This window comes from Muscardinus avellanarius (genome assembly GCF_963383645.1).
Source record: "Muscardinus avellanarius genome assembly, chromosome: 8".
Classification (NCBI taxonomy): Eukaryota; Metazoa; Chordata; class Mammalia; order Rodentia; family Gliridae; genus Muscardinus; species Muscardinus avellanarius.
The window spans coordinates 53,879,020-53,906,008 of record NC_137794.1 but is presented as its reverse complement, the minus strand read 5'-3'; the positions used below and the strand labels follow the sequence as shown (position 1 = coordinate 53,906,008).

The 26,989-nt window shown below is 37.1% G+C and overlaps 1 protein-coding gene across 3 annotated transcripts; it reads left to right on the top strand.

Moving 5' to 3' along the window:
• Positions 1–267: 267 nt before the first annotated feature.
• Positions 268–20,940, top strand: PNISR (PNN interacting serine and arginine rich protein; the record flags this gene model as incomplete). Of its 3 annotated transcripts, XM_080700455.1 has the most annotated exons (11): positions 268–355; positions 2,024–2,212; positions 3,510–3,736; positions 6,676–6,847; positions 11,684–11,874; positions 13,821–13,958; positions 15,520–15,619; positions 16,342–16,395; positions 17,720–17,890; positions 19,577–20,666; positions 20,903–20,933. In XM_080700455.1, 11 exons carry the CDS (start codon positions 268–270, stop codon positions 20,931–20,933), a joined length of 2,451 nt encoding a protein of 816 aa, XP_080556581.1. The 3 variants fall into 3 exon arrangements, with proteins under 3 accessions (XP_080556581.1, XP_080556583.1, XP_080556582.1); XM_080700457.1 differs by lacking the exon at positions 19,577–20,666 and having other exon boundaries at positions 20,903–20,940; XM_080700456.1 differs by lacking the exons at positions 16,342–16,395; positions 20,903–20,933 and having other exon boundaries at positions 19,577–20,670.
• Positions 20,941–26,989: the final 6,049 nt, after the last annotated feature.

Genomic DNA, 26,989 nt, shown 5'->3' with positions numbered 1-26,989 from the left:
AATTATATCAGAGGAAATTATATGTCTGTTTTTGCCACCAAACTTCAACATCAGTGTTAACATTTTCTACTCTTGCTGGCCAACCTCAAAATTCTAGTTGTCTCTGACAACATATTGATCAGAATTTAGAGCTCTTACCACATTAGTGTATCATTATAATATAATGATAATATAATAATGTGTGAGGTTTGGAAATTAAAGAACTGTAATTTTAAAACTATGTTTAATTTGTTGAAGATAGAAAATCAGTATATTTTTAAAGAAAGAATGTGGGATCAAGGAGGACAGCCTTGGCAGCAGTGGCCCTTGAACCAACAACAATGGATGCAGTCATTCCAGCACCAACAGGATCCAAGTAAGGAAAAAAATTGAATTTAGAAAGGTATTAGGGGGGGTGGGTACTTTGAGATAGATAAGTGATGAAATTAGGATTGGCTTATTGGATCATATTTTTGGTCAGTGTGTAATCTTTTTTTCATATTTAGTCTTGCTTTAGAATATATTAGTAAGAAATGCATTTTTGGGGGGTAGAGTTTCTCAAAGGATAGAATACTGTGAAGATTTTATATTTTGGGGTTTTGAAGGGTTTTTGGTACTGGGGATTGAACCTGGGGACATCCTACCTCCGAGCTACAACCCAGCCCTATTTTCTATTTTTTATTTTGAAACAGGGTCTTCCTAAGTTGCTGAGGTTCTCACTAAGTTGCCGAAGCTGTCCTCAAACCTGTGATCCTCTTGTCTCAGCCTCCCAAGTACAGGGATTACAGGAATGCATCACTATTTTTGGCTAGATTTTACACTTTTAAAACTGATTTAGTCTTGTTTTACTAAAGAAAGAGAAAGGCATTAAATTTATTGCTTAACTAGAGCATACTTCTGTTAATTCTGAACCTTAAAGTTAGATCATATTCACTTGTATGATAAGTTATATTATTTTTAAAGCTTCTTTTTACTATGGAATATTTCAAGCATATATAAAGATAAAAGGTAGAGTATAAGAAGCCCTCATCAGTTAACTTTAGCATTTATTTAACTCATGGGCAATTTTGTTTCAATCAAATGAGCACTTACATTGCTTTGCCCTTACTGAGCAATCTGATGCCATTTCTTTCTTTTTTTTTTTTTTTTTAATAGTGACGTATCATTCTGTTGTAGCACTCTACTGTAATTTAACAAATCTACTTTTGGATATTTGATTGTTTAATAACTTTTTACTTTTGGAACATTAGTATATAATATCTTGTATGCATATCATTGTTCAGTTCTCTAATTACTTCCTTAGGAAAATAGATAGGTTACAATTGGGAATTGATAAAATTTTAGATAAACATTGCCAAATTTAAGTCTGCCCAGATATAAGAATGTCCGTTCTACCTTTACTAAAACTGTGAGATGTGAAAAAAATTTTTTTTGTTCTACTCTATCTTATTAATAGCATTAGATCTTAAAATGTTAGTGCACATATTTGGAGAGGAAAGAGAAGGTTTCAAGATAGTAGGGATAATGAATTTGGGTAAAGAATGCCTAAGAAATTAAGGAGATATGTTTTGACTAGGGAAGGAAACTTTCATTAAAGAAGAGTAACCATGAGGAAGAGCAGGGTTTGATAACTACACTACTCTGAGGTCTATAGGCTCAAAGGCAGGCCTAAAAAGAATAGGACATGCCAAAGGAAAACATGATTGAGTTTGGTAATTTTTTATTTCTTTTTATGATGGTTTAAAAGGGGAAGGTGATTTGTTTAAGACTCAGTAAACAAAAATGCAGAGAGTACATTTCCTATGAGATACTATTAGAAATGGATTAAGAGTGGTTTTTTTTTTTTTTTTTTTTTGGAGTTTTTCCTGAAAGTCTTAAGTAGTTTGTGCTCTAGCTGGAGGATGAGTTATTTTCTAAGCATCCTATGAAACATTCAAAAAAATTTAAAATCCCTACTAAGAATAACAGGTGCTTGTTTTACATAGAGGTCCTATTATTTATCTCCTATGTTCTGAATGCTGAATTTTATGTTGATTTATGCTAGGCCAGATTGACTGGGCTGCACTGGCTCAAGCTTGGATTGCTCAAAGAGAAGCTTCAGGACAGCAAAGCATAGTAGAACAACCTCCAGGAATGATGCCAAATGGACAAGATATGTCTACAATGGAATCTGGTCCAAACAATCATGGGAATTTTCAAGGAGATTCAAACTTTAACAGAATGTGGCAACCAGGTTTGTTGTTTTAAGTTTTCCACATTTTACAACTTTTAAAAATAAAGACAATAAATTGTTTAATTTGCCTCATTTTATGACTTCTTGAAATTAGTGCTCTTTAAAGAATAGAGTCAGTTTGACTTGACTTTGACATTTTATGGTAAAATTATTCCGTACTCGGTCTGCTTGCATTGTGGCACTAGTTTGATTCTTTTTTTGGTTCTTTATTCCTAGGCTGACAGGGGCTGGGAACACTCTGGAAACTTCACTTGGCATCTAGGGAAGAGAGCATTCTTTGTCTCTGTGTTGCATCCTCTGGTCTTTTCAGAAGCAGCACTGGCAGAGTGAAACATCTCTAGCCTCTAATTTAAAAAAAAAAAAATGTGTCACTATGTGACAAATAAGTCTGTGAAATATACTCTGCCCCTACCATCCACCCACCTTTTTCTTTTCTTTTTTTCAGATGGTGAAGATCTTCCATAAGTTTTTGTTTACTTTTTTATTTCATTGTATGATTTAGATTCCTTAATGCTAATTTGCTTCTCCATGGCATGTGTTATTATTATTACTAATAATCACCTCAAACTACTTATAGATGAATTTCACATGTGGGTATGGTGATGGTGATGTCATATCCCCCTTTCCCTATTAATATTTGCCTGTTTCTCAAATTACAATAAGACTGAAAAGCCCAGGAAGGAATTCCCTAATATCACTTTGAAGATAACAAGTACTTTTTATCTTTGATACTATGGCTGATTTCTGGCTTTCTTGAAAGCCAAATTTCCCCAAGTTTAGTTTTCAAGTTAAAGTTTGTAAATGATTCACTCCCAACCCCCAGTTTTACTCTGCTGACTTTCTTTGTGATTTGGGCAAGTTCTGTACCTCGGTTTATCCAAATGAAGTTGGCAAAAATAATTCATGATTTTACCCTACCTCACAGGGATGTTGTGAGGGTGTGTTCATGAAAGAAATTATTATTATTTTAAGGCATTATTTTATCGTATTATTGAATGAAAATAGAAAATTCCAACAAAAGCCTGTTTTGGAGTTTTGTTTCAGCCATTTATTTTCCATTTGTTTAGAGTGTGAATTTGAGTGGAGTTAACTCATTTGAATGGTTTATAAGGCAGTTTAATACATTGCTTATTTTTAAGATGTGCAAAAGAAATTTTAAGATGTGCTAAGAAGTCATAGTTATTTTTTTTTCAGTCTGTTTCTTTACTGAAAAATCTAGCTTTCTTGAGATCTTAAAACTTCATGTTGATTTTGTTATAACCCCTTTTGAATGTTTTTATGCCTGAATCCTAAATAGAATGGGGAATGCATCAGCAGCCGCCCCCACACCCCCCTCCAGATCAGCCTTGGATGCCACCAACACCAGGCCCAATGGACATTGTTCCTCCTTCTGAAGACAGCAACAGTCAGGACAGTGGGGAGTTTGCCCCTGACAACAGGCATATATTTAACCAGAACAATCACAACTTTGGTGGACCACCTGATAATTTTGCAGTGGGGCCAGTGAACCAGTTTGACTATCAGGTGAAAGATATTTTGTTGCTTTAATATCATAGATGTGCATGTAATCCATTCTTTGGACTTATCAAGAATATCTAGAATATGTGTTTAATTTTTTAGAGTTTTACAGATAAGCATATACAATGCCTCAGACAATTTATCAGTATTTAGGTTTTAAAAATAAAAAAATAGAGCCGGGCATGGTGGTGCACGCTTGTAATCCCAGCATTTGGGAGGCTGAAACAGGATTTAGGTTTGCGAACAGCCTCAGCTACTACTTAGTGAGGCACTTTGCAATTCAGTGAGACCCTGTTTCAAAAAAATAAAGAAGAAAAAATGGGGCTGGGGGTGTAGCAGAGAGGTAAAATGCCGTTAGGTTCCATCTCCAGTACGAAAAAATTATTTTTTGTTTTTCTGATTTTTTTATTTGATTAGGAAAATGGTATAAAAGATCATTAGGGGAAAATTGGATAAAATATGTATAAATACAATACCTATATGGAGCTTTGCTTTCTACTTTCAAAATGATAAATTTAAATGTTAAAGTTTAGAAAATACACAGTAACACATTTATTGATAATAGGTTATGGTTAAGATGCAAGTAAAACATGAATATTAATCACTAATTTCTTCTGCTAGGACTTTTCTAGTTTCCTTTTTTTTTGACATGACATGTTAATGGAATTTTTTTTGTTTTGTTTTGTTGTTTTGTTTTGTTTTGTTTTGTGATACTGGGGATGGAACCCAGGGGCCTTCTACCTCTGGGCTACACTCCCAGATCTATTTTATATTTTATTTGGAAACAGGGTCGCTTAAGCCAGCCTCAGCTGGCTGGATTCGAACCTGCGCGATCCTCCTGTCTCAGCCTCCCAAGCGCGGGGATTACAAGAGTGCGACACCACGCCCGGCTATGGAATTGTATTTGTAACATCCAGTTCATTCCTAGGGACATTGGGCTTTGTTTTCTTTATCTCTTCTGTTAAAATCTGCCCATAAATTATAGTGCTAGACATCATTTTGAAATAATTGTTACTTTATAAACTGAACTGTTATGATATAAAAGTTTGAAATCTTACATACTAATTTACTCATTCTAAGGTAAATTTGATCACCTAGAGATAGCAATCTTCTAGTTAGTGTATATTCAATTTTTTTTTTTTTTTTCCAGTACTGGGGATGGAACCCAGGCGCATTCGACCTTCGAGCTACAACCCTTGCCCTATTTTTTTTCTTTCTTCCTTTTATTCGTTCATTTACTTATTTTTTTGGTGGTACTGGGGTTCCTGGAAGCCCTTCTACCTCTGGGCTATACTCCCAGACCTATTTTTATTTTGCTTTTTGGAAACAGGGTCTCTTAAGCCAGCGAGACTGGCTTCGAACCTGCATGATCCTCCTGTCTGCCACCCAAGCGCGGGGATTACAAGCGTGCGCCACCATGCCCAGCTTATTCTTTATTTTGAAACCGGGTCTCACGGAGTTGCAAAGAGCCTCACTAAGTAGCTGAGGCTGTCTGCGAACCATGATCCTCCAGTCTCAGCCTCCCAAATGCTAGGATTACATGCACACGCCACCACGCCTGGCTTTCAAATTCTTGTTGTATACTCAACCTTAAAATAAACATGAGTTTTTATTTTGATTTTTGAAGAAATGTAGTGCGTGGAACTTCTACTTACCCCAGTTTTGCATGGGGAATTCCATGCTAATAAGACAAAGACTGTACTGGCAGATGGCCTTAGGAAACTTTCCCTTGATAAGAGTAAAATGGCCAAAAAAAAAAAAACTGCTAAGTAATTATTCAGTACTTTGCATAAGTAAATATATTCTGCAAGATTATAGAATCAACTTGAGATGGCTAGAAATAGGAAGCTGATGCTGGGTGTGGTGGTGCATACTTGTCATCCCAGTACATGGGAGACTGAGACAGAAGGATTGAAGGTTCTTGGCTAATCGCAGCTATGAACTAAGTTGTGAGCCCCCCCACAATTTAGTGAGACCCTGTTTCAAAATAAAGATTAAAACAGGGCTGACGGTATAGCTTAGAGGTAGAATGCCCCTGAGTTCAATCCTCAGTATCGGAAAAAAAAAGAAGGAAGGAATGAAGCTGACAACATAGAAATTTTCCTATTTTTCTTAGAAAAATTGATATATAAGCCAGGAGTGGTGGCGCACGCTTGTAATCCTTGTGCTTGGGAGGCTGAGACAGGAGGATCGCACGGGTTCGAAGCCAGCCTCAGCTACTTAGTGAGGCTTTCAGCAACTTAGTGAGACCCTGTTTCCAAATAAAATAGAAAAAAGGTCTGGGAGTATAGCCCGGAGGTAGAAAGCCTCTGGGAGGTAGAAAGCCTCTAGGTTCCACCCCTAGTACCACCAAAAAAAAAAAAAAAATGATATATATATGATGTCTTATAGTGGTAGAATTAGTTTATGAATGGATTCAGAATGAAAAGTACATATATGTAAAACTTTTTTATTTCTTCGAAATAGCAGATCATCTGGTTTTTGTTTTTATTACTATTATTATTATTATTATTTTTTTTGGTGGTACTGGGGTTCCTGGAAGCCCTTCTGCCTCCGGGCTGCACTCCCACGGGGGTACACTCCCAGACCTATTTTGTACTTTTTTTTTAATGTGGAAACAGGGTCTCTTAAGCCAGCATGGCTGGCTTTGAACCTGCGCAATCTTCCTATCTCTGCCTCCCAAGCACGGGGATTACAAGTGTCCGCCACCACGCCCGGCAGATCAGCTGGTTTTTTAGAAGAATCTTTGAATTTACATAGGCAGAAAATCTTTATCTTTCTTAAGTTATGTAAGCTTAGGTTCTTGGGGCTATAGCAATATTGATGGAATTCTAGGGGTTGCTGCACACATGGATTTCTGCTGTTCTATATCATTGTACATGTGTGTCCCAAAGAATACTATATCATATTAAATTGAAGAAAAATAAAATGCAATACTTTTTCAGCATGGGGCTGCTTTTGGTCCACCACAAGGTGGATTTCATCCTCCTTATTGGCAACCAGGACCTCCAGGACCTCCAGCACCTCCCCAGAATCGAAGAGAAAGGCCATCGTCATTCAGGGATCGGCAGCGGTCACCTATTACACTTCCTGTGAAGCAGGAGCCTCCTCAAATTGGTAGCTATTTAAATTTGTTGAACCACATTTGGCATTATTTATCACTGTAAAGAGGGTGTCTTGTTTTCTTAAATTGTTCTACTAATTCTGGTATGTTAGAAATTGGTACTTTAAAACTGTTGTAGCTGGGCGTGGTGGCACACGCTTCTGATCCCAGCATTCGGGAGGCTGAGACCAGAGGATCACGGTTCACAGACAGCCTCTTCTATTTAGTGAGGCCCTCTGCAACTTAGTGAGACCTGTCGGGGTCCAGCCCTAGCAAGAGTTGAGGTTTGTGTGTTGGTGAGAGAAGAGCCGAGGTCGAATGAGAGAAGAGCTGTCACACGAGACTAGGTTTAAACTTTTTTGTTTTATTTAGTATTTGTTATAATTTTTAATTTTTTTTTTTTTTGGGCAGAAAGGTAAGGGCATAGCCATGTAAGCAGGAACTCCAAGGACAGGAAAAGTTTTATTTTTATAGAGTTTAGGGCAAGGGTGCCAGACATTTAAATAATCATAGTATGTTTTGTTTTATTTTTTATAAGGCTGATTTAAACTTAATTTTACATATTGGCCCAAACTAAGGTCAGTTTGAATTTAATCTTTGGCCTAAACTTTATCTTTGGGAAAAAATCTTTGTTGTCTGAGTCTTTTATAAGCCACTGCCCATCAGTTTTAGTTATAATGTTTATATATAAAATTTTTAATTATATAATGATTTAAATAATCTTAAAATAATATTTTGAAGAAAGGAATGCTAGACATACTTTGTGGGGCATCTACGCCTTTGCGGGTTCCCTGATTAAGCTTTTTCAAGATCTGAATGAGATGCCCAGTTTCAAAATAGGGCAGGAGGTGTGAAGGTCAAATGACCCTGGGTTCCATCACCAGACCTGGAAAAAACAAACAAAAAACTCTTACCATGCCAGGCATTGTGGACATGCTTATAATTCCAGGTCTTGGGAGGCTGAGACAGGAGGATTGCAGGCTCACCTCAACAACTTAGTGAGACCCTGTTTCAAAATAAAGAATAAAATAGGGATGAAGGTATAGCTCAGAGATAGAATGCCCCCTGGGTTCTACCCCCAGTACAAAAAAAATTAAAAAATAAAAGCCGGGTGTGGTGATGCACCCTTCCAATTCCAGTACTTTGGAGGCTGAGACAGGAGGATTGCTGGTTTGCAGCCAGCCTCAGCTACTTAGTGAACTTAGTGAAGTCTTTTGCAACTCAGTGAAGTACTATTTCAAAACAAAGAATAAAAAATAGGGCTGGGGGTGTAGCTTGGTGGTAGAATGCCTGGCTTCCATCCCCAGTACCACAAAAAAAAATTTTTGAAGAAATTTTAAAAAATCTTTTCCTTAAGCCCTAGCTTTTGTGATGAACTATAATTTTTTTTTTTTTTCTACTGAGGGGAATGGAACCAGGGTTATTCTGCCTCCAAGATATACCCCCAGCCCTTTTTATTTTTTATTTTGAAATAGGGTCTTGCTAAGTTGCTAAGTCTGTCCTTGAACCTGTGATCCTTTTGTCTCAGTTTCCAATACTAGGATTTAGGTGTGTGCCACCCATGCAATTTGAAATAATTGTGTGTGGGGAGGGTACTGGGGATGGAACCCAGCGGCATTCTGCCTCTAGGCTACACTCCCAGACCTATTTAATATTTATATTTTTTATTTTTATTTTACTAAGTTGCTGAGAGACTCAGTAACTAGCTGAGACTGCCTTCAAACTTGTGCAATTGTCCTGTCTCAGCCTCCCAAGTACTGGGATTATAAGCATGTGCTGCCACGTCCAGCTTGAAATACAAATTTTTGGTGACCATAATATCTTCATATTCTCTTTAGTGCTTTTTCAATACATTATGCAGATATGCAAGCAGTTTCCCATTTTAGAAAACCTGATTGTTCTTTGTCTTGATCCTTTTCTACTGAGTTTATCTGACATACTGCTACCAGATTATTTTCCTTTGATTATTTTATTCTCTACAAGTATTTTGGCAGAAAATTTTAATTCTTTTTTCTTTTTGTACTGGTGATTGAACCCAGAATATCTCTGAGCTATACCCCAGCACTTTTCATTTTTTAGATTGAAACAGCCTTGGTAAGTTGTAAGAGTCTTACTAAGTCTCTGAGCCTGACCTTGAACCTACAATACTCTTGTCAGCCTTCCAGTGACTGGGATGATAAGTGTGCACCACCACGCCCAGCTAGAAAATTTCTATTTTTGCATGCTTTTATTGGTGCATTCTATTTACACATCATAATGAGATTCAAAGTGACACATATACATGCACATGCCACTTTGTGTATTTCCTCCATATGTCTCCCTACTCTCCCTTTCTTTTTCTCTGTACATGTTAGTGAGACTGGTAGTGGTACCTTCCTGTGTGGACATGACCTTATTTGAACTGTTGCTTCCTCAGCCCTCATTTTTCCCTTCCCCGTCTCCCTCCCCCAGTCCCCTTCCACTGTTCTGTTAGTTTCTCTTTTTATTTGACTGAACTCTCCTTTTTTTTCTATTTTCAATCTACCTTCCATATTTGAGAAAACATGCATCTCTGATTTTCTTTTTTTTTTTTTTTTCGGGTCTGGGGATGGAACCCAGGGGCATTCTACCTCCGAGCTACACCCCCTGCCCTATTTTTTATTTTTTATTTTGAAACAGGGTCTCACTGAGTTGCAGAGGGCCTCACTAAGTAGCTGAGGCTGTCCGCGAACTGTGATCCTCCAGGTCTCAGCCTCCCGAATGCTGGGATTACAAGTTTGCGCCACCACGCCCGGCTACATCTCTGATTTTCTAAGACTGGCTGATCTCACTTAGCATAATATTATTTTCTAGTTCTATTAATTTTCCTGCAATTGACATGATTTTGTTCTTTATGACTGAGTAAAATTTCATTGACTTCATTGTGTGTGAATATATTCATCAATAGATAAATGAAGCCAGGCGTGGAGGCTGAGACCGGAGGATCGCGGTTCGCGGACAGCCTCAGATACTTAGTGAGGCCCTCTGCAACTCAGTGAGACCCGATTTAAAAAAAAAAAAAAAAAGAATAGTGCCGGGCGTGGTGGCGCATGCTTGTAATCCCCGCGCTTGGGAGGCAGAGACAGGAGGATCGCGCAGGTTCGAAGCCAGCCGCGCGTGCTGGCTTAGGAGACCCTGTTTCCAAATAAAAATGTAAAAATAGGTCTGGGAGTGTAGCCGGAGGTAGAAGGGCTTCCAGGAACCCCAGTACCACCAAAAAAAAAAAAAAAAAGAATAAAAGTAGGGCAGGGGCTGTAGCTCGGAGGTAGAATGTCCCTGGGTTCTATCCCCAGAAAAACAAATGAATAACGAACAGTTCTTTTTTTCTGTGTGTGATACTGGGGGGTTGAACCTAGGGGAATTCTATCTCCAAGCTATACCCTCAGCTGTATTTTATTTTTTATTTTGAAATAGGTTCTCACAAAGTTAGTGCCTTGCTAAGTTGCTGAGGCTGGCTGGGAACCTATGATCCTTCTGTCTCAACCTTCCAATTACTGGGATTACAGGTATGCACCTATGTGCCGAGGTGAAAATTTCTGTTACTAGCCAGGTGTGGTGGAACATGCTTGTAATCCCCACGCTTGGGAGGCGGAGACAGGAGGATAGGCAGGTTCGAAGCCAGCCTTGCAGGTTTAAGAGACCCTGTTTCCAAATAAAAATATAAAAAATAGGTGTCTAGGAGTGTAGCCCGGAGGTAGAAGGGTTTCCAGGAACCCTGGTAGCACCAAAAAAAAAAAAAAAAAAAAATTTTTTTTTCTATTACTAAATAACATGTAAGAGCTACACTGTACCAGCAATAAGTTACATATTTCTGCTACTTTATATTTGGAACATTCCAAATTATATAGCATTTAATGGTCCAGAACATTTAGTATTTTCTTAGTGTGAAAACCTATTTTTTTTTTTTATTTTTAGTGTTACTAGGGATTGAATCCAGGGGCATTCTACTTCCAAGCTACACCCCTAGCCTTGTATATTATTCATTTATTTGAAACAGGATCTCATTAACTTTTAGAGGGCCTCACATAGCTGAGGCTGGGTATGAACCTGCTGTCCTCCCTTCTCAGCTTCCCAATTACTGGGATTTTGAGCATGCACCACCACACCCGGCTAACATTCATGTTTTTGTTTGACTGCTCTGTTTTTCTTTTCTTTTCTTTTCTTCTTTCTTTCTTTCTTTCTTTCTTTCTTTCTTTCTTTCTTTCTTTCTTTCTTTCTTTCTTTCTTTCTGTGGTACTGGGAATGGAACTCAGGGGCATTCTGCCTCCAAGCTAAACCCCAGCCTTGTTATTAATTCTTTATTTTGAAACAAGATCTCACTGAGTTGCAAAGGGTTTCACTAAGAAGCTGAGGCTGTCCGCAAACTCCGATCCTCCTGACTCGGCCTCCCAAAAGCTGGGATTACAACCGTGCACCACCACGCCTGGCTCTCTGCTCTGTTTTTCTATTGTGGGAATCAGCTTAGTATAAGAATTTGGCACAAAATTAAACATTTGGAGTTACTGGCTTTTAACCTTGGATACATTGCTTTATCTTTTTGAGCTTCCGTTTCCACACCTTTGAAAGAGATTGAATAATAGTAGTACTCTCTTGGGGCTTTTGTAAAGATTAAATGAGGTGACCCTTTAATATGCTTCTCTTATGCACTGGCAAATTGTAAGCTTTATATCATATTACTTCCTGCTATCAGAAAAGGATGTTTTAAAGAAAAATATGTTTAATGGGTTTTGTCTTTTATTTTACTCACAAAGTTTTTAGGAAATCAGAATGGAATTATTTTATTATCATTTTTATTTAACTGACTTGTAAATATTTTTTCCAACATGAAATAGATGCAGTAAAACGTAGGACTCTTCCAGCTTGGATTCGTGAAGGTCTTGAAAAAATGGAACGTGAAAAGCAAAAGAAATTAGAGAAAGAAAGAATGGAACAACAACGCTCACAATTATCCAAAAAAGAAAAGAAGGCCACAGAAGATGCTGAAGGAGGAGATGGCCCTCGTTTACCTCAGAGAAGTAAATTTGTAAGTAGAATCCCACTTGAAACTCCATGTGGTATATTTACATGTGTGCAAAGTTCATTGAGATAGATGTTTATCCTGAAGGAAAATATAAACATTTCTGAGATTACTCACAGTAAGTATATTGGGGTTTATGTGTTTAAATATGTGTTGTTGAGGACAGAGGGAAAAGGAAACAAGTATTTTTTCATTGTGTTGCAGCTAAATCCCTAGAGGTCTATTATTTTTAAAACTATGCTAAATGGCAATAGAATAATATGTCTGATCTGCCTTTTAGAAATATTTAAATATAGCCTTATGCAGGTTTGAGGACAGCCTTAGCAAATAGTGAGATTATCAATAATCTAGTGAGAACCTGTTTCAAAATAAAAACAAAATAGCTCTGGGAGTGTAGCTTGAAGATAGAATGCCCCTGGTATATATGGTATGCACAGTTCAGGAGTTTCCTACCCACAGCAACTCAACAACTACACCACTGCCCGCCCTGTGTACTTCCTCCCAAGGACATTTTCTGCTTCAGAAACAAGTTTAATGTACAGCAGGATAAGTAGATCTTGGTAGACACTGGTTTTGCTTAAAGTATAAGTTAATTTTATTTTTCTCAAATACCAATGCCAAGCTATATTTTTGTTCTAGATATATGAAGATGAGAAACAGCAGGGAAAAACACCATTAAAGCTTACCTTTTTGGGAAAAAGATATTTACATGAGTTAGCGGATCTCCAGATTGTAGTTGAGACTTCTGTCTTACCTATGTGTCCACTGTGTAGAAAAACAGAAGCAAATTTCACTAGTTTTTTTTAGGGCAAGCTGAGATCTTGGAATGGATCAGATTTTTTTTTATATTAAGTCACATGGTTTTTGATAAATGGCTTAAACTTATAAAAGTTATACAGAATAAATAAATCTGTAGTCCACATATCCAAAATTCTACAAGCCACTCATTTTATTACCATCATATAAAATGGAAATTAAGTCTGTCTTTGGGCATGTTTTTTTTTTAATTAGAAAATAAGGTCAAAACTAACTAAAGATAAAGAAAAATTTTAAATAATTGATTTTTATAAGCCCTCCTGTCATTTTTACATTCCTCCCAGGTTATACTTTAAATACCAAATGAGCTGAGTGTGGTGATGCATGCTTGTAATCCCAGTACTTGGGAGGCTGAGACAGGAGGATCACAGGTTTGTGGCCAGCCTCAGCTACTTAGTGAGGCTCTCTGCAACTTGGTGTGGCCCCATTTCAAAATAAAAGATAAAACACAGGGCTGGGAAGCTGAGCGTGGTGGTGTATGCTTATAATACCAGCATTTGGGAGGCTGAGACAGGAGGATCTGGGTTTCTGGCCAGCTTCTGCTACTTAGGCCCTTTGCAACTCAGTGAGACCCTGTTTCAAAATAAAGAATAAAAAATAGGGCTGGGAGTGGAGCTCAGAGGTAGAATGCCTCTGGGTTCCGTCCCCAGTACTGCAAAATAAAGAAAAAGGAAGGAAGGAAGGAAGGAAGGAAGGAAGGAAGGAAGGAAGGAAGGAAATAAAAAAAAAAATAGGGCTAGGGGTGTGGCTCGGAGGTAGAATACCTTTGGGCTCCATCCCCTGTACTGCAAAAACAAAACAAAAACAGGGTTGGGTGTAGTTTGGCTGTAGAATGCCCCTGGGTTCAATCCCCAGTACCACACACACACACAAAAAAAAAATACCAAATGAAATATATAGTATAAACATGTAATTAGAGAGTCAGTAGTAGCTTAGTGGTAGAGCACATGCTCAGCATCCATGATGCCTTAGGCTCAATCCCCAGCACCAAAAAAAGTAAACAATGAGAAAATAATATTAATTTAGAGAGCAGTTTCACTTTTATGCTTGTTTCATCAACTTTAATTTGAGGTTTTACATTTTTTAATAAGGTAAGGATTTTCTATTATAAGCATAAATTTGTGCTGTTTTTATAGGATAGCGATGAGGAAGATGAGGACGCTGAAAACATCGAGGCTGCAAGTAGTGGAAAAGTCACCAGAAGCCCATCTCCAGTTCCTCAAGAAGAGCACAGTGAACCAGAGATGACTGAAGAAGAAAAAGAGTATCAAATGGTATCTTATCACCAGGAGGATGAGTTTTGTTTGTAATTGGCTATCTAAAACATTTAAGATAGCCAGGCATGGTGGCGCACACTTGTAATCCCCGTGCTTGGGAGGCGGAGACAGGAGGATCGTGCAGGTTGAAAGCCAGCCTCGCTGGCGTAAGAGACCATGTTTCCAAATAAAAATAAAAAATTAGTGTCTGGGAGTGTAGCCCGGAGGTAGAAGGGTTTCCAGGAACCCCAGTACCACCAAAAAGAATTAAAACATTTGAGCTGAGAACTCTGAAACAGTTAAAAAAAAAGTATTTACTCATATATTACATATGCTAGTCAACTCTTATCTATGAAATTGAAATGTGCCTAGCATTACCTCTCAAATCCAAATAAAACTTAAAATACAAAATCAGTACCTATGAAGTAGTTAGTATGCCAGTTTCTTAATATCAATGATATAATTACTGTTTTACTATATGAGACCCAAGAGAACATTTATTGATCTATTCTAAAGTTTCTTTTTTTTCTTAAAGTAGAAATACTGAGAAAGATGAGAAGAATTCACAGAAAAATAAGTTTAGGAAGTACTGTGATTGAACACAGTTTATCATATTTCTTCATTGTAAGAATTCTTAAAACCTTTATTATCTATAAAGTGTTTTTTCACTTTCTGAGATTGGGATATAATGATGTACTTTCCATAGTAAATGACCAGTGATCTTTGAAATGTGTTTATAAAACACTAATCTACTTTCATTTTAATAGATGGCTAATGAGAAATACAGATAGGATAAGGGACTAACAGTACATTTCAAACAGTTCTTGGTAGCCAAATAGGGCTAGAATCCAACTCTTATTATTTTCATGTCTAGTATATTCTCTATTTTATAATGTGGCAACTCTTATTTAAGGATGCTATTATAGTTTTATACATAGTATATTTACAGTAGTCAAGAATAAAAGAATTGCATCTGACAGAAAGGAATAACATTATCCTTTTCTTGTCCCCTCCACCCTCAGATTTTTCACCTTATTTTGAGAAGTGACTTAAGTTAGTATTTGATTGCTTTCCAATATTATTGACTGAAAGGATTCTCCTTTCAACTTAAAACTTCAACAAATTTTTTATTAATTGGAACTTTTAACTTTTTGTTTCTAGAATAAGAATTCTGACTCAGCCGGGCGTGGTGGCGCACGCTTGTAATCCCCGCGCCTGGGAGGCGGAGACAGGAGGATCGCATAGGTTCGAAGCCAGCCACACTGGCTTAAGAGACCCTGTTTCCAAAAATAAAAAAAAGTATAAAATACGTCTGGGAGTGTAGCCCAGAGGTAGAAGGGCTTCCAGGAACCCCAGTACCACACACACACACACACACACACACACACACACACACACACACAAAATTCTGACTCTATAGACAGCCTTTTTTTTTTCATCTCTACAACTTTGAAATTTTTAAATTTTGATGTCCAAAATGTTTTTTAAAATGGCTTTGTATTTTAACTTTTTGAAAACATCAAACTATATAAGTAACTATAATTAAATTAGAATCAGTATATAAAATATTCTTCCTTAGATGTTGCTGACAAAAATGCTTCTGACTGAAATTCTGCTGGATGTCACAGATGAGGAAATTTATTATGTAGCCAAAGATGCACACCGGAAAGCAACTAAAGGTATATTGTGGGTGCTCTAGGTTTTGTTTTTCTGGGGAAATTTTGGTTCCACTGAGTAATTTGGACTTTTTTGTTGTCCTCTGGATTAATATCACATATTTAAATTTTCTCTTCATGCATGTTTTGACTCTTTGGGAAAGCTTAGATTTTTAGGCACCATATTAAAACTCTACAAAATTTTTTTCTGATCTACCTGAGCACAAATTAGCTATCTTGCCATTATAAAACATATTATGAAAAATCCCTGATATTCAGTTGATTGCACCTAATTTTTTTCTATAGATACCATGGTATTGGTGTATATCTTCTAGTATAATTTATTTTGACAGTGGATTTTGAATTATGAACCTTCTAAGTTTTCAGTTTTATTGTTAAAATTCTTCGAGAAGCAAGTGATTTCCAGCCCCTCTCTACCTGATTTTAGTTAACACTTTAAAAATATATTGAAAACAAAAATTAAATTTTGTGCCATATCCCAGAAATAGAAATACAGATATACCAGTCAACATTTTCCCCAATTATAAACCAATTTCAGCTCACATCAGAATTATGATTTCAAAGCCAGACATGATACTGGTTAAAATGAATGTTATGTTTTTAATGTTTCTTCTCTCCCCAAAAAGCAGCAATAGTAGTAGATTTAACAATACCATAGACTCATGACTATGAAATCGTGGCTATTTGTGTTAACATGTTGTTCCTGTTGTTGATGTGATACAAAGCTCCTGCAAAACAGCTGGCACAGTCCAGTGCACTGGCTTCTCTCACTGGACTCGGTAAGTGTTCTCCTTATTTGTGAGAGGGCGTAAAGGGAAAAATCACACTTTGTCTTTCTACATGTTCTGTTTTGAAACTGCAGTATTCCTACTCATTTTATGAAGTCTAGGCCTCAGGGTTATATCAGTCTTTAAAATATTTATTTTTTGATTAAAGCATTCACAGTGGGACTATTAATAAATGTGAGAGCAAATTTATAGGTTATTGGGGCAAGGTGAATGGAGGATTTCCTCATTAATTGCTCCAATGTATATATTTTATCTATGTAAATTTATAGAGAGAGCGAGCTTGTACTTAATAGGTATAATTTAGCCATAACAGTATATAAGCTCACATTCTGAGTTATTGCATACATGCCTTGGGGATTTTCTTATCCACTAATACTTTTCAATGAATTCTGTATGAATTGTTTTGCAGCAAGTCAAGTTTTAACACAGAAGAAAGGGTTTTATAGTACAACAGTAGTAATGTGGTTATAATTTACTATTTGCATGATATATTATCAAGGCTCTAAAGGCTTGAACTTGCTTTTTCTAAATCTTCATTTCATATTAACTTTTTTACGGAACAAGAGAAATGGGTAAAACTAATGCCCATGTGGGTTTGTTATGATTACTAGTTAGGTCACTTCAGGGTGGGAAGCAGTTTCAGAACTATACCGTTTCTGCACCAGTGAATTATATTACTTTAATTTTTTAGGAGAAATTTGCTTAGCAGTCTACCCGAGATTCCTAAACTTTGAACAATAGAAAAGTTAGCTTTAGAACTATTTTCAAGTTGCTATAAATTTTATTCAGGTCATTTAATTGATTAAGGTTTAGTGAGGCTTTAGCGAAGTGTCGGGGTATTTGCCTGTAGCCCTAGTACTTGAGAGGCTGAGATAAGAATCACAGGATCCAGCCCAGCCTTGGCAACTTAGCAAGGTTTTCAGCAGCTTAGTGAGAACCTGTTTCAAAATAAAAAATATGAAGGGCTGGGGATATAGCTCAGAGAATGCCCTTGGGTGCAATCACCACTACCACAAAACAATAGAGATTTAGTGAAGCTTTGTTGGCTCATATGGACAGTAAAACAAACTCATTATCATGATTCCTTAATGGTTAGAGATCTGTGAAATATTACAGAAAGAATATTAAGCACCCATTGCCTCATTGTTCTGTAAACTCTCTGAACATTTGAATTTATGCTTCTCCTCACCCCAAATAAGCATAGTCTCCTAGGAAAAGGCAGTGAAAAATGAAGTGAGCTTTCTTCCCAGACCTTAAAAAGTTTTTAATGATGGCATAATTGTTTCATATGATAGACTGAGCTTTATACACACAGGTGGACTGGGTGGTTATGGATCAGGAGACAGTGAAGATGAGAGGAGCGACAGAGGCTCTGAGTCATCTGACACTGACGACGAAGAGTTACGGCACCGAATCCGGCAAAAACAGGAAGCTTTTTGGAGAAAAGAAAAAGAACAACAACTATTACATGATAAACAGATGGAAGGTATATCTGTTACAAACAACCCAAAACTATCAGAGGATAGAATTGAGGCTAGATTCTAAGTAATGTGATGTAATGGAAACCAAGGTCATAAATGTTGGGATGTCTTTGGAGCCATTCATTCTGGTGGCTATGCACCAACCTATTTCGGATATTATTATTTATTGTTTAAATTGTTGAAATGAAAAAGGACTTTTGATATAGAGAAAATATAGTTGTATAATTATCAAAATGTAGCTAGGATATTTAGGATAATAGAAGATTAGAATTTTTTACTTAAAATACTTTACGTGAGGCTCACATGGTGGCATACCCCTATTATTCTAGTACTTAAGCTGAGACAGGAGGATTGCAGGTTTGAGGCTCACCTCAACAACTTAGTGAGGTCTTCCACAACTTTGTGAAACCCTGCTTCAAAATAAAATAGGGCTGAGGGTATACCTCAGAAGTAGAATGCCCCTGGATTCAACCCCCAGTACCCAACCCCGCACCAAACAAAACTTTACATGAGTATTTTCTTTTTCTTTCTTTCTTTCTTTCTTTTTTTTTTTTTTTTTTTTTTTTTGCAGCACCAGGGATTGAACCCTGGGGCATTCTACCTCCAAGCTATACCCCCAGCCCCTATTTTTTATTCTTTATTTTGAAACAGGGTCTTACTGAGTTGCAAAAGGCCTCAGTAACTAAATAGCTGAGGCTGTCCTCACGAACCATGTTCCTCCTGTCTCAGCCTCCAGCATGCTGGGATTACAAGCATGTGCCACCACACCCTGCTTCTTATATGAGTACAGTTTTTAAGAGTCTGCATAATAATACTAAGAAAAATGCCAGAAATAAGTCTTATTTGGATAGTTTCAAAGCTAATTTTTAAGAGCAGCTAAAAATCTCTCTGAATCACTTATTTTAAGTTGCTGTTTCTGAAAAGAAAATCCTTTCTTCCTTTATATGCACCTCTGCTTTTTTTTTTTTTTTTTTTTTTTTTTTTTTTGGTGTTACTGGGATTCCTGGAAGCCCTTCTACCTCCAGGCTACACCCAAACTTATTTTTATATTTTTATTTGGAAACACGGTCTCTTAAGCCAGCACAGCTGGCTCTGATCCTCCTGTCTCCGCCTCCCAAGTGCGGGGATTACAAGCATGCGCCACCATGCCCGGCTTCTCCCAGACATATTTTATATTTTATTTGGAAACAGGGTCTCACTAAGTTGCTGAGAGCCTCACTAAGTAGCTGAGGCTGGCTTCGAACCTGTGCGATCCTCCTGTCTCAGCCTCACAAGCGTGCACCTCTGCATTTTGATACTTCTGCTGGACTATCCAGAATGGTGGCTAATGGATGACTTGTAGCTATTGAGCACTTCAGATGTTATTAACCCTTACTAAGATACACTGTAGCTATAAAATACACACTCAGTTTTGAAGATTATACCTGAAAAAAAGCAGAACTATCTCAGTACTTTTTGAATTGTTTTACATACTAAAATAACATTTTTAATATGCTTCATTGTTAATAAAATACTGAAATTGTTTCTTTTTACTTTTTAAATTTCTACTAGAAATTTTTGAATTATTTATGTGGTTTGTACCCTAATTCTTTTACTTAACGCTTTTTATCATAATCTGGTCACTTTAAATTTGATAGTTTTTCATTTTGCATTCAGTTTTTCTTAGTCTTTTTATCTTTTTTTTTTTCCAGAAGAAAAGCAACAAACAGAAAGGGTTACAAAAGAGATGAATGAATTTATTCATAAAGAGCAAAATAATTTGTCACTACTAGAAGCAAGAGAAGCAGATGGTGATGTGGTTAATGAAAAGAAAAGAACTCCAAATGAAACTACATCAGTTTCAGAACCAAAAAAGGAACATAAAGAAAAAGATAAACAAGGGAGGAGTAGGTCAGGCAGTTCTAGTAGTGGTAGTTCCAGTAGCAATAGCAGAAGTAGTAGTACTAGTAGTACTGTTTCTAGTTCTTCATATAGTTCTAGCTCAGGTAGTAGCCACACTTCTTCTCGGTCTTCTTCTCCTAAAAGGAAAAAGAGACATAGTAGGAGTAGATCTCCGACAATGAAAGCTAGACGTAGCAGAAGTAGAAGCTACTCTCGCAGAATTAAAATAGAGAGCAGTAGGGCTAGGGTAAAGATTAGAGATAGGAGAAGATCCAATAGAAATAGCATTGAAAGAGAAAGACGACGAAATCGGAGTCCTTCCCGAGAGAGACGTAGAAGTAGAAGTCGCTCAAGGGATAGACGAACGAATCGTTCCAGTCGCAGTAGGAGTCGAGATAGGCGTAAAATTGAGGATCAACGTGGAAATCTTAGTGGGAGCAGTCATAAGCATAAAGGTGAGGCTAAAGAACAAGAGAGGAAAAAGGAGAGGAGTCGAAGCATAGATAAAGATAGGAAAAAGAAAGACAAGGAAAGGGAACGTGAACAAGATAAAAGAAAAGAGAAACAAAAAAGGGAAGAGAAAGATTTTAAGTTCAGTAGTCAGGATGATAGGTTAAAAAGGAAACGAGAAAATGAAAGAACATTCTCTAGGAGTGGTTCTATATCTGTAAAAATCATAAGACATGATTCTAGACAGGATAGTAAAAAAAGTACTACCAAAGATAGTAAAAAGCATTCAGGCTCTGATTCTAGTGGAAGGAGCAGTTCTGAATCTCCAGGAAGTAGCAAAGAAAAGAAGGCTAATAAGAAGCCTAAACATAGTCGGTCGCGATCCGTGGAGAAATCTCAAAGGTCTGGTAAGAAGGCAAGCCGCAAACACAAGTCTAAGTCCCGATCAAGGTAGTATACTTTTTAAAGTATTTTGTCTGATTTTTTTTTAATTTTGAATTTATTCAGAGTTGAAAGTGTCCTTTCTTTCTCTCTCTCTTTAATAAACTCAGTTTGGTACTTGATAAATGATCATAGTTTTAAATAATGTTAGAAATCCTTTATAATAGTATTTATTTTAAATTGCAGATTATTAGTTTAAAATACATTTTTATTTTCAAATTTTGTCTTTTCCTTTTTTTTTACAGATCAACAACCCCTCCCCGTCGTAAGCGCTGAGGAATGATGTGGCAAGAATGCCATGATGTTTAAAAAATTCCATGAGTTTTAAGGGCTTGTCTCATTATAGAGGCACATTGTGGCTGTGTAGGTGAAACCAGAATTTTTTTTTTTTAATCTGTAAATAGGTGTACTTTTTCAAAATGCTGCTCCAAGTTACTTAATAGGATTTCTTTGTATTACTTTTTTTTTTCCAAAAAATAGTACATAAGACTATAAACATGCCATTCTCTTTCAGCTGTAATGTTCTTAAACTTATTCTCAAATGTACTGTGATGTCAATAAAGCTCTTTAGTTCATTTTTGTTAAATTCTTGCACCTTAATTTTATGATTTTAATCTAAGGAACGTACTTTTATAAAAAGGCAGCTGGAATTTTGTATAACAGGTTTTAAAGGTACTTCCTCCCACCTCCCCTAAAGGAAATCATTTCAATAATTTGTCAAAGTTTGTAAATTGTACCCAAGGACTTGTCCGTTTCCAACTTTAAGGGTGTGGAAGAGGGCCAAAATAGAACTTTTCATTTGAAAGGATTAAATCAGCTTTCTAAATATTTCTTCTTATTTTGGGGATTTTCAAGTAATATATTCTCTGTGTGTATAAAATATGGTTCACTCCTGTAAAATGAAATTGCTGGAATCAGTTAAGCCAGTGCACCAGTGAAGTTATTTGTAATGAATGCTTGTGTTTGACAGTATTAGTCAAATCTAGAACTATATTTTACAGTCACCCATTTCTGTTTTATAAGCATATTTAAAACACCATGAAGTTACTATAGAAATAGGACTTAAAACTCAATATATTTATTTATATTTTTAAAGTATAATATGGCCTCAACTCAGTGTAGGAATGCTATATTATGCAAGTTTGTGTCAATTACATAACATTAAAGCTGTCTCATTTTTCTCCATTTCTAATAATTATGATCAGTGGGTAGGGTCTAGTGTAAGGAAGTCTTAACTTATGAAGAGAATGGGGCTCTCAAGGCGTTTCAACTTAAGTGCTCAGCTGCTTCCAGGGTCCATTTTTTATAATTAGGCACTTATGCAGTGATAGACAAATCCCTGAAAACAATGCTTTTAAATTGTAACTTAAGAAAAAGCAAGTTCAGGACACAGAAATGTTTTAAAGTATGCCTTCTTACCAGCAATAGTTCAGAATTTTAAAAATTATGCCAGATTTTTGCCAAAATCAGTGTTTTCTCAAAATGAAGATTAAAAATAGGTTTGTATATTGTGCTCTTGTACCTCTACATAGGTTCTTAAATAATTTTGAGCAGTTATGCATTTATCTCAAGAAAATCAATTAACTGAATAAATGCATGTTTACCAAAATGGCTGTTTACAGTGCATTTAGTTCTGGTATTTATAAAGTTGGCATTTCACAGAATAACTTAAATAGTTTTGAATTCTATATAGTTTAGACATCAGTCATATTTGGAGACAAAGGAAAATGTGCAATATTTTTATGTAGGTGAGCTAATTGAGGTGTACCTAATTGAATTTATCTGGTTAATTTGTAATAGATAAGTTGTATAACATTTTCATATCTCAAAATGTTTTTTAGATCACTCTTTAAGTGAAATATTATTTTCAAAATAAAATTCTACAGAAAAATTCTGCTGGCTATGATATATACACATTTTTGGACAAGATGAACTAGAGCAAAATTAATGTTTGACAATTTATTTACTCTGCCATAATTTCAAGCTCCTGAGTTAAAACTGTAGACTTTTAAAAAAAACCATCCTGACACTTGTGATTATTAGTAGATACATTGGTGTTACAATTATATACTTGGGTTTTTCAGATTTTTATGGAAAATTTAGAGAAATCACTACCTTAACACATGAAGTGTGTAAGTGGTATGCTTATATTAAATAGTGCTTCTATGATTTAGGATATGAATGCTAAAATTTACACATAAGTTAATTAGATATATAAATTGGTCAAGAAGTCTTTTTTAAAATGACACCACCAGAAAATTAATAGATTTAATTTTGAGACAATCATTGGTCTGATTAATAAAAAACTGTCTTCTTTAAGAGAGTCTCTTTTAAAATATTTAATATATTTCTAATATATTAATCATATTTGTTTCTGTGGAGTTGGGGATAAGCCACACCAATAGGAGAGTAAAATGTAATCTGGAAAAGGTAATTAAAAGATTTGTTTTGGGCCCCACAAATATAAATAAAAGTTGGCGTGGAATCTCATTAGTTGTACATGTTTTTCTACCATTGCTTTGTTAGTGTCTGTTTCTAACAATAATGCACAGTAGGTAAATTTTCCAAGCATATCTCTTTTTATTGTGAATTATTTAGCTCTTCACAGAAACAGAATGTTAATGGTAGGTGAGGTTTTCAAACTTTATTTGGAAATTTTTTATAGTAGTGTATTAGACCCAGACTTATATGGTGATGCCTTACAAACACCTTTACATTAAAGTTTTTCTTTTCCTACATAAATTACAGTGTATTTTAATTTACTGAAATTTTGAAAATATAATTAGAGCTTAATGGGAATAGGATTATTGGATGAACCTTTCTAACTTTGTGTTTAGATAAATCACTAAGTTCCCATGGGCTTCCATTTCTTCAACTGTATAAGGAAGAAATTTGATGAACTCTATGGTTTTGGACTCTTCTAGCCCTTAAGTTCTTCAGTTTTAATAGAATATGGTTGTAATACCCAAAATGAAAGCAAAAGTAAGCTTTATAAAGTAGCTCTTTATACACATAACACAAATTACACTTACATCATTAAGATTTATCAGGCATTACCCAGGTTTTCTGGTAAATGCACCTACACACTGTTAAATTGATTAAATCTGCCACATTCTGATTATTATAGTGAAAATTATATTAGAATTATGCTGCCAGTTTATATATTGAGTAAATATTTAGAAAACCGGCAAAACTGAGTATAAATAGTATTACAAAAGTTATAAAATTTTGTTAGCTTGTAAGGAAGCCCTGTATCCTTTAATGGAAATATATGTATACAAAGTATAAACCCAAATTAGAAAATATTGATAGGCATTGAGTTTTCTAGTAAACAAATATAGGCTATAGTTTACAACACACTTATTGGGTGAGACCATTCAGATAGTATGGGAAATCTTTCTCAACAGTGGCCATATACTGCATTACAGCCAACACAACTATTTCCAGTGCAACTTAGGTTTAAGGGTTATTGGAACAACTTTATGTTTGTAGAGAAAAGTACTGTGAGCTAATTTTGCCTATCTGGTCCAAACTACTTCTGGGGATTAAAAAAGGTTTTGCTTCCTATTTGTACTAAGGCAAATCACTGCCTTTGTTGAACTGAAAATGTGGCAAGGCTCTGAAGCCCAATGTAGTGTGATAACATTCAAATAAAGCCCTTAGAACTTCATTTAGTCATATTTGCACTTTGATTTTTCCTTGGATTTGACACTCCAATCAATGTAACGTGCTAAGTTTTTTGTGTGTGTGCAAAACTTTCTGCCTGCTTTTTGGAGAGGTGGTGAGAGGAGCTGTGAAGAAAACCATTGAAAAGCCTGTAGCCACTGTTAGGAGGAAGTCTAGCTTGAGATCCATAGGTGAAAGACTACTGAGTAATAAATGTCACTAAAGAATCTTTTACCTATGTGACCTGTTTTAAGTGTAGAAAAATGTTTTGCCTTAAGTGTTAGAAAATTATTATTCTTAGCCAAGGAAGGACTTCTGTATATTTAGAAGGAAATGTTACTGATCACTATTCCTAGCTCTAAGTGAGGTTTGCTATAATGTTTTTCCTGTCTAGGACATTAGGTCACTTGGAGAAAATTAAATTTATTTCATGTGGCTCTGGGGTTGAGACTCGAGGGCATTCTATGTTGAACTACATTCCCAGCTCGATTTTATTTTTATTTTGAAACACGGTCTTGCTAGGTTGATGAAAGTTTTATTTGCTGAGCCTGTCCTCAAACCTGCAATTCTGTCAGCCTCCTCAAGTACTGGGATTACAACCGTGTACTACCATGTCTGGCCAGAAAATGAATTTTAAATTTGGATTCCTGATCACCTGTGGTGCTTGAGTTATTTTAAATGGGGGATGAGGGAGTGATGGAAGGGCCGTAGTGCCCCATGCTTGTAATCCCAGGACTTGGGAGGTTGAGACAGGAGGATCGCGCAGCGTTGGCTACTTTGTGAGGCTCAGCAACTTAGTGAGACACTTTCCACATAAAATATAAAATAGGTCTGGGAGTGTTGGCTGGAGGTAGAAAGCCCCTGGGTTCCATCCCCAGTACCACCAAAAAAAAAACCAAACCTATTTTGGAATAGAGTCTTGCTAAATGCCCAAGGCTGAGTCTAGCTGGGCGTGGCGGCGCACGCTCGTAATTCCAGCGCTTGGGAAGCTGAGACAGGAGGATCACACAGGTTCGAAGCCAGCCTCAGCTACTTAGGGAAACCCTGTTTCCAAGTAAAATATAAAACAGGTCTGGGAGAATAGCCCGGAGGCAGAAAGCCTCTGGGTTCCACCCCCAATACACACACACACACCACACCCCTACCTGCGATCCTCCCCCAGTACACACACACACACACACACACACACACACACACACACACACACACACACACCTACCTGCGATCCTCCTGTCACAGCCTCCCAAGTACCGGGATTACAAGTGTGCGTCACAACGCCCGGCTCAAAAATACTCTTATGAAAGAAATGCTTCTATACATTTGTAACGAAATATTAGAGTCAGTGTCTTACAAAGATAATAATGTCCTTGTAGAGACTTTATTTAATACGAAGTCAAGCTACGTGGGAGTAAAAAGATAATAGCACAAAAGTAGTGGAATGATTTATGTCTACTATAAGATTTGAGGTGCTCATACAGAAACACAAGTCATATAGGGAAAGGGCACTTATAGTATTAGAAGCATTTTATAGTTTTGTAGCACTCACAATTCGCTAGGAGTTGAACTTTCACGTTAACGGCATACATTCATGACAGTAACACCGCCGCCGAAAGTCGGTTGCAGCGGAAGAGGATCCCGGAACCCTTCTGTAGGGGATCTTTTGCGAGAGGGACCGATAAAGGAGAGGGACCCTTTGTAGCGATGTGGGGAGGCCGGAAGCTCGGCTCCTCCGTGGGTCGCGTGTTGGCCGCGCGTGGGCCTGCGTGCTGGGGCTCGCCGGCGGCGCCGCGGCGCTTAGCTTCGCGGGCGGGTGAGTGGGCGCCTGGGCCGGGGTCCTCGCGCAGCCCTCCGCGGGCGCTCGCGAATCTGCGCAGGCGCGGCGGGGGACGGGGTCTGGCGCCGGACCGCGGGGGTTCAGCGCAAGGCTGCGGCTCCTGACAGTCTCGGCGCTGAGGGCAGGCCCGGCTGCCGAGGCCGAGGCCGGGGTCCTGGCCCGGAGGACACGCCCGGCCGCGTGGACAGCGACCCGCGCCTCCCGCCGGCGCTCCTCGCCCCAGGAGCTGCAGCCTCAAGGTCGTACTTTCTTCCTTTGCCAGATCGAGTATAACACCCATCTGGTGGGGTCATTCACAGCATTGTGTCAACGTGTCGTTTTACCTTTTTTTCAGAAAGACTAAGGCAGCAATACTATTCCTAGTGGTTTAATTCAACAGACTGCGAATAAGAAAGAAAAGAGCCGCTTTTGATGCTTGTAGGTTATAGTCTTAATTATTGAACTTCCAGTATTACACAGAAAGTTAGGTTCATACTCTACATACTCCACTTAACAAATTAATTGGGCATGGTGGCACACGTTTGTAATCCCAGTAGTTGGGAGGCTGAGACAGGAGGATCACAGATTAACGGCCAGGCTCAGCTACTTAGTGAGGCCCTTAGCAACTTATTGAAACCCTGTTTTAGAATAAAGAATAAAAATAGGGCAGGGGGTGTAGCTCAGAGGTGAATGCCCCTGGGTTCAATCCCCAATACTGCAGAAATATATATATATATATATATATATATATATATATATATATATATATATATATATATATGCACATATCTATACTTCTATCATATATCCATATATAAAAATTATATATATAGCTGGGCGTGGTGGCACATGC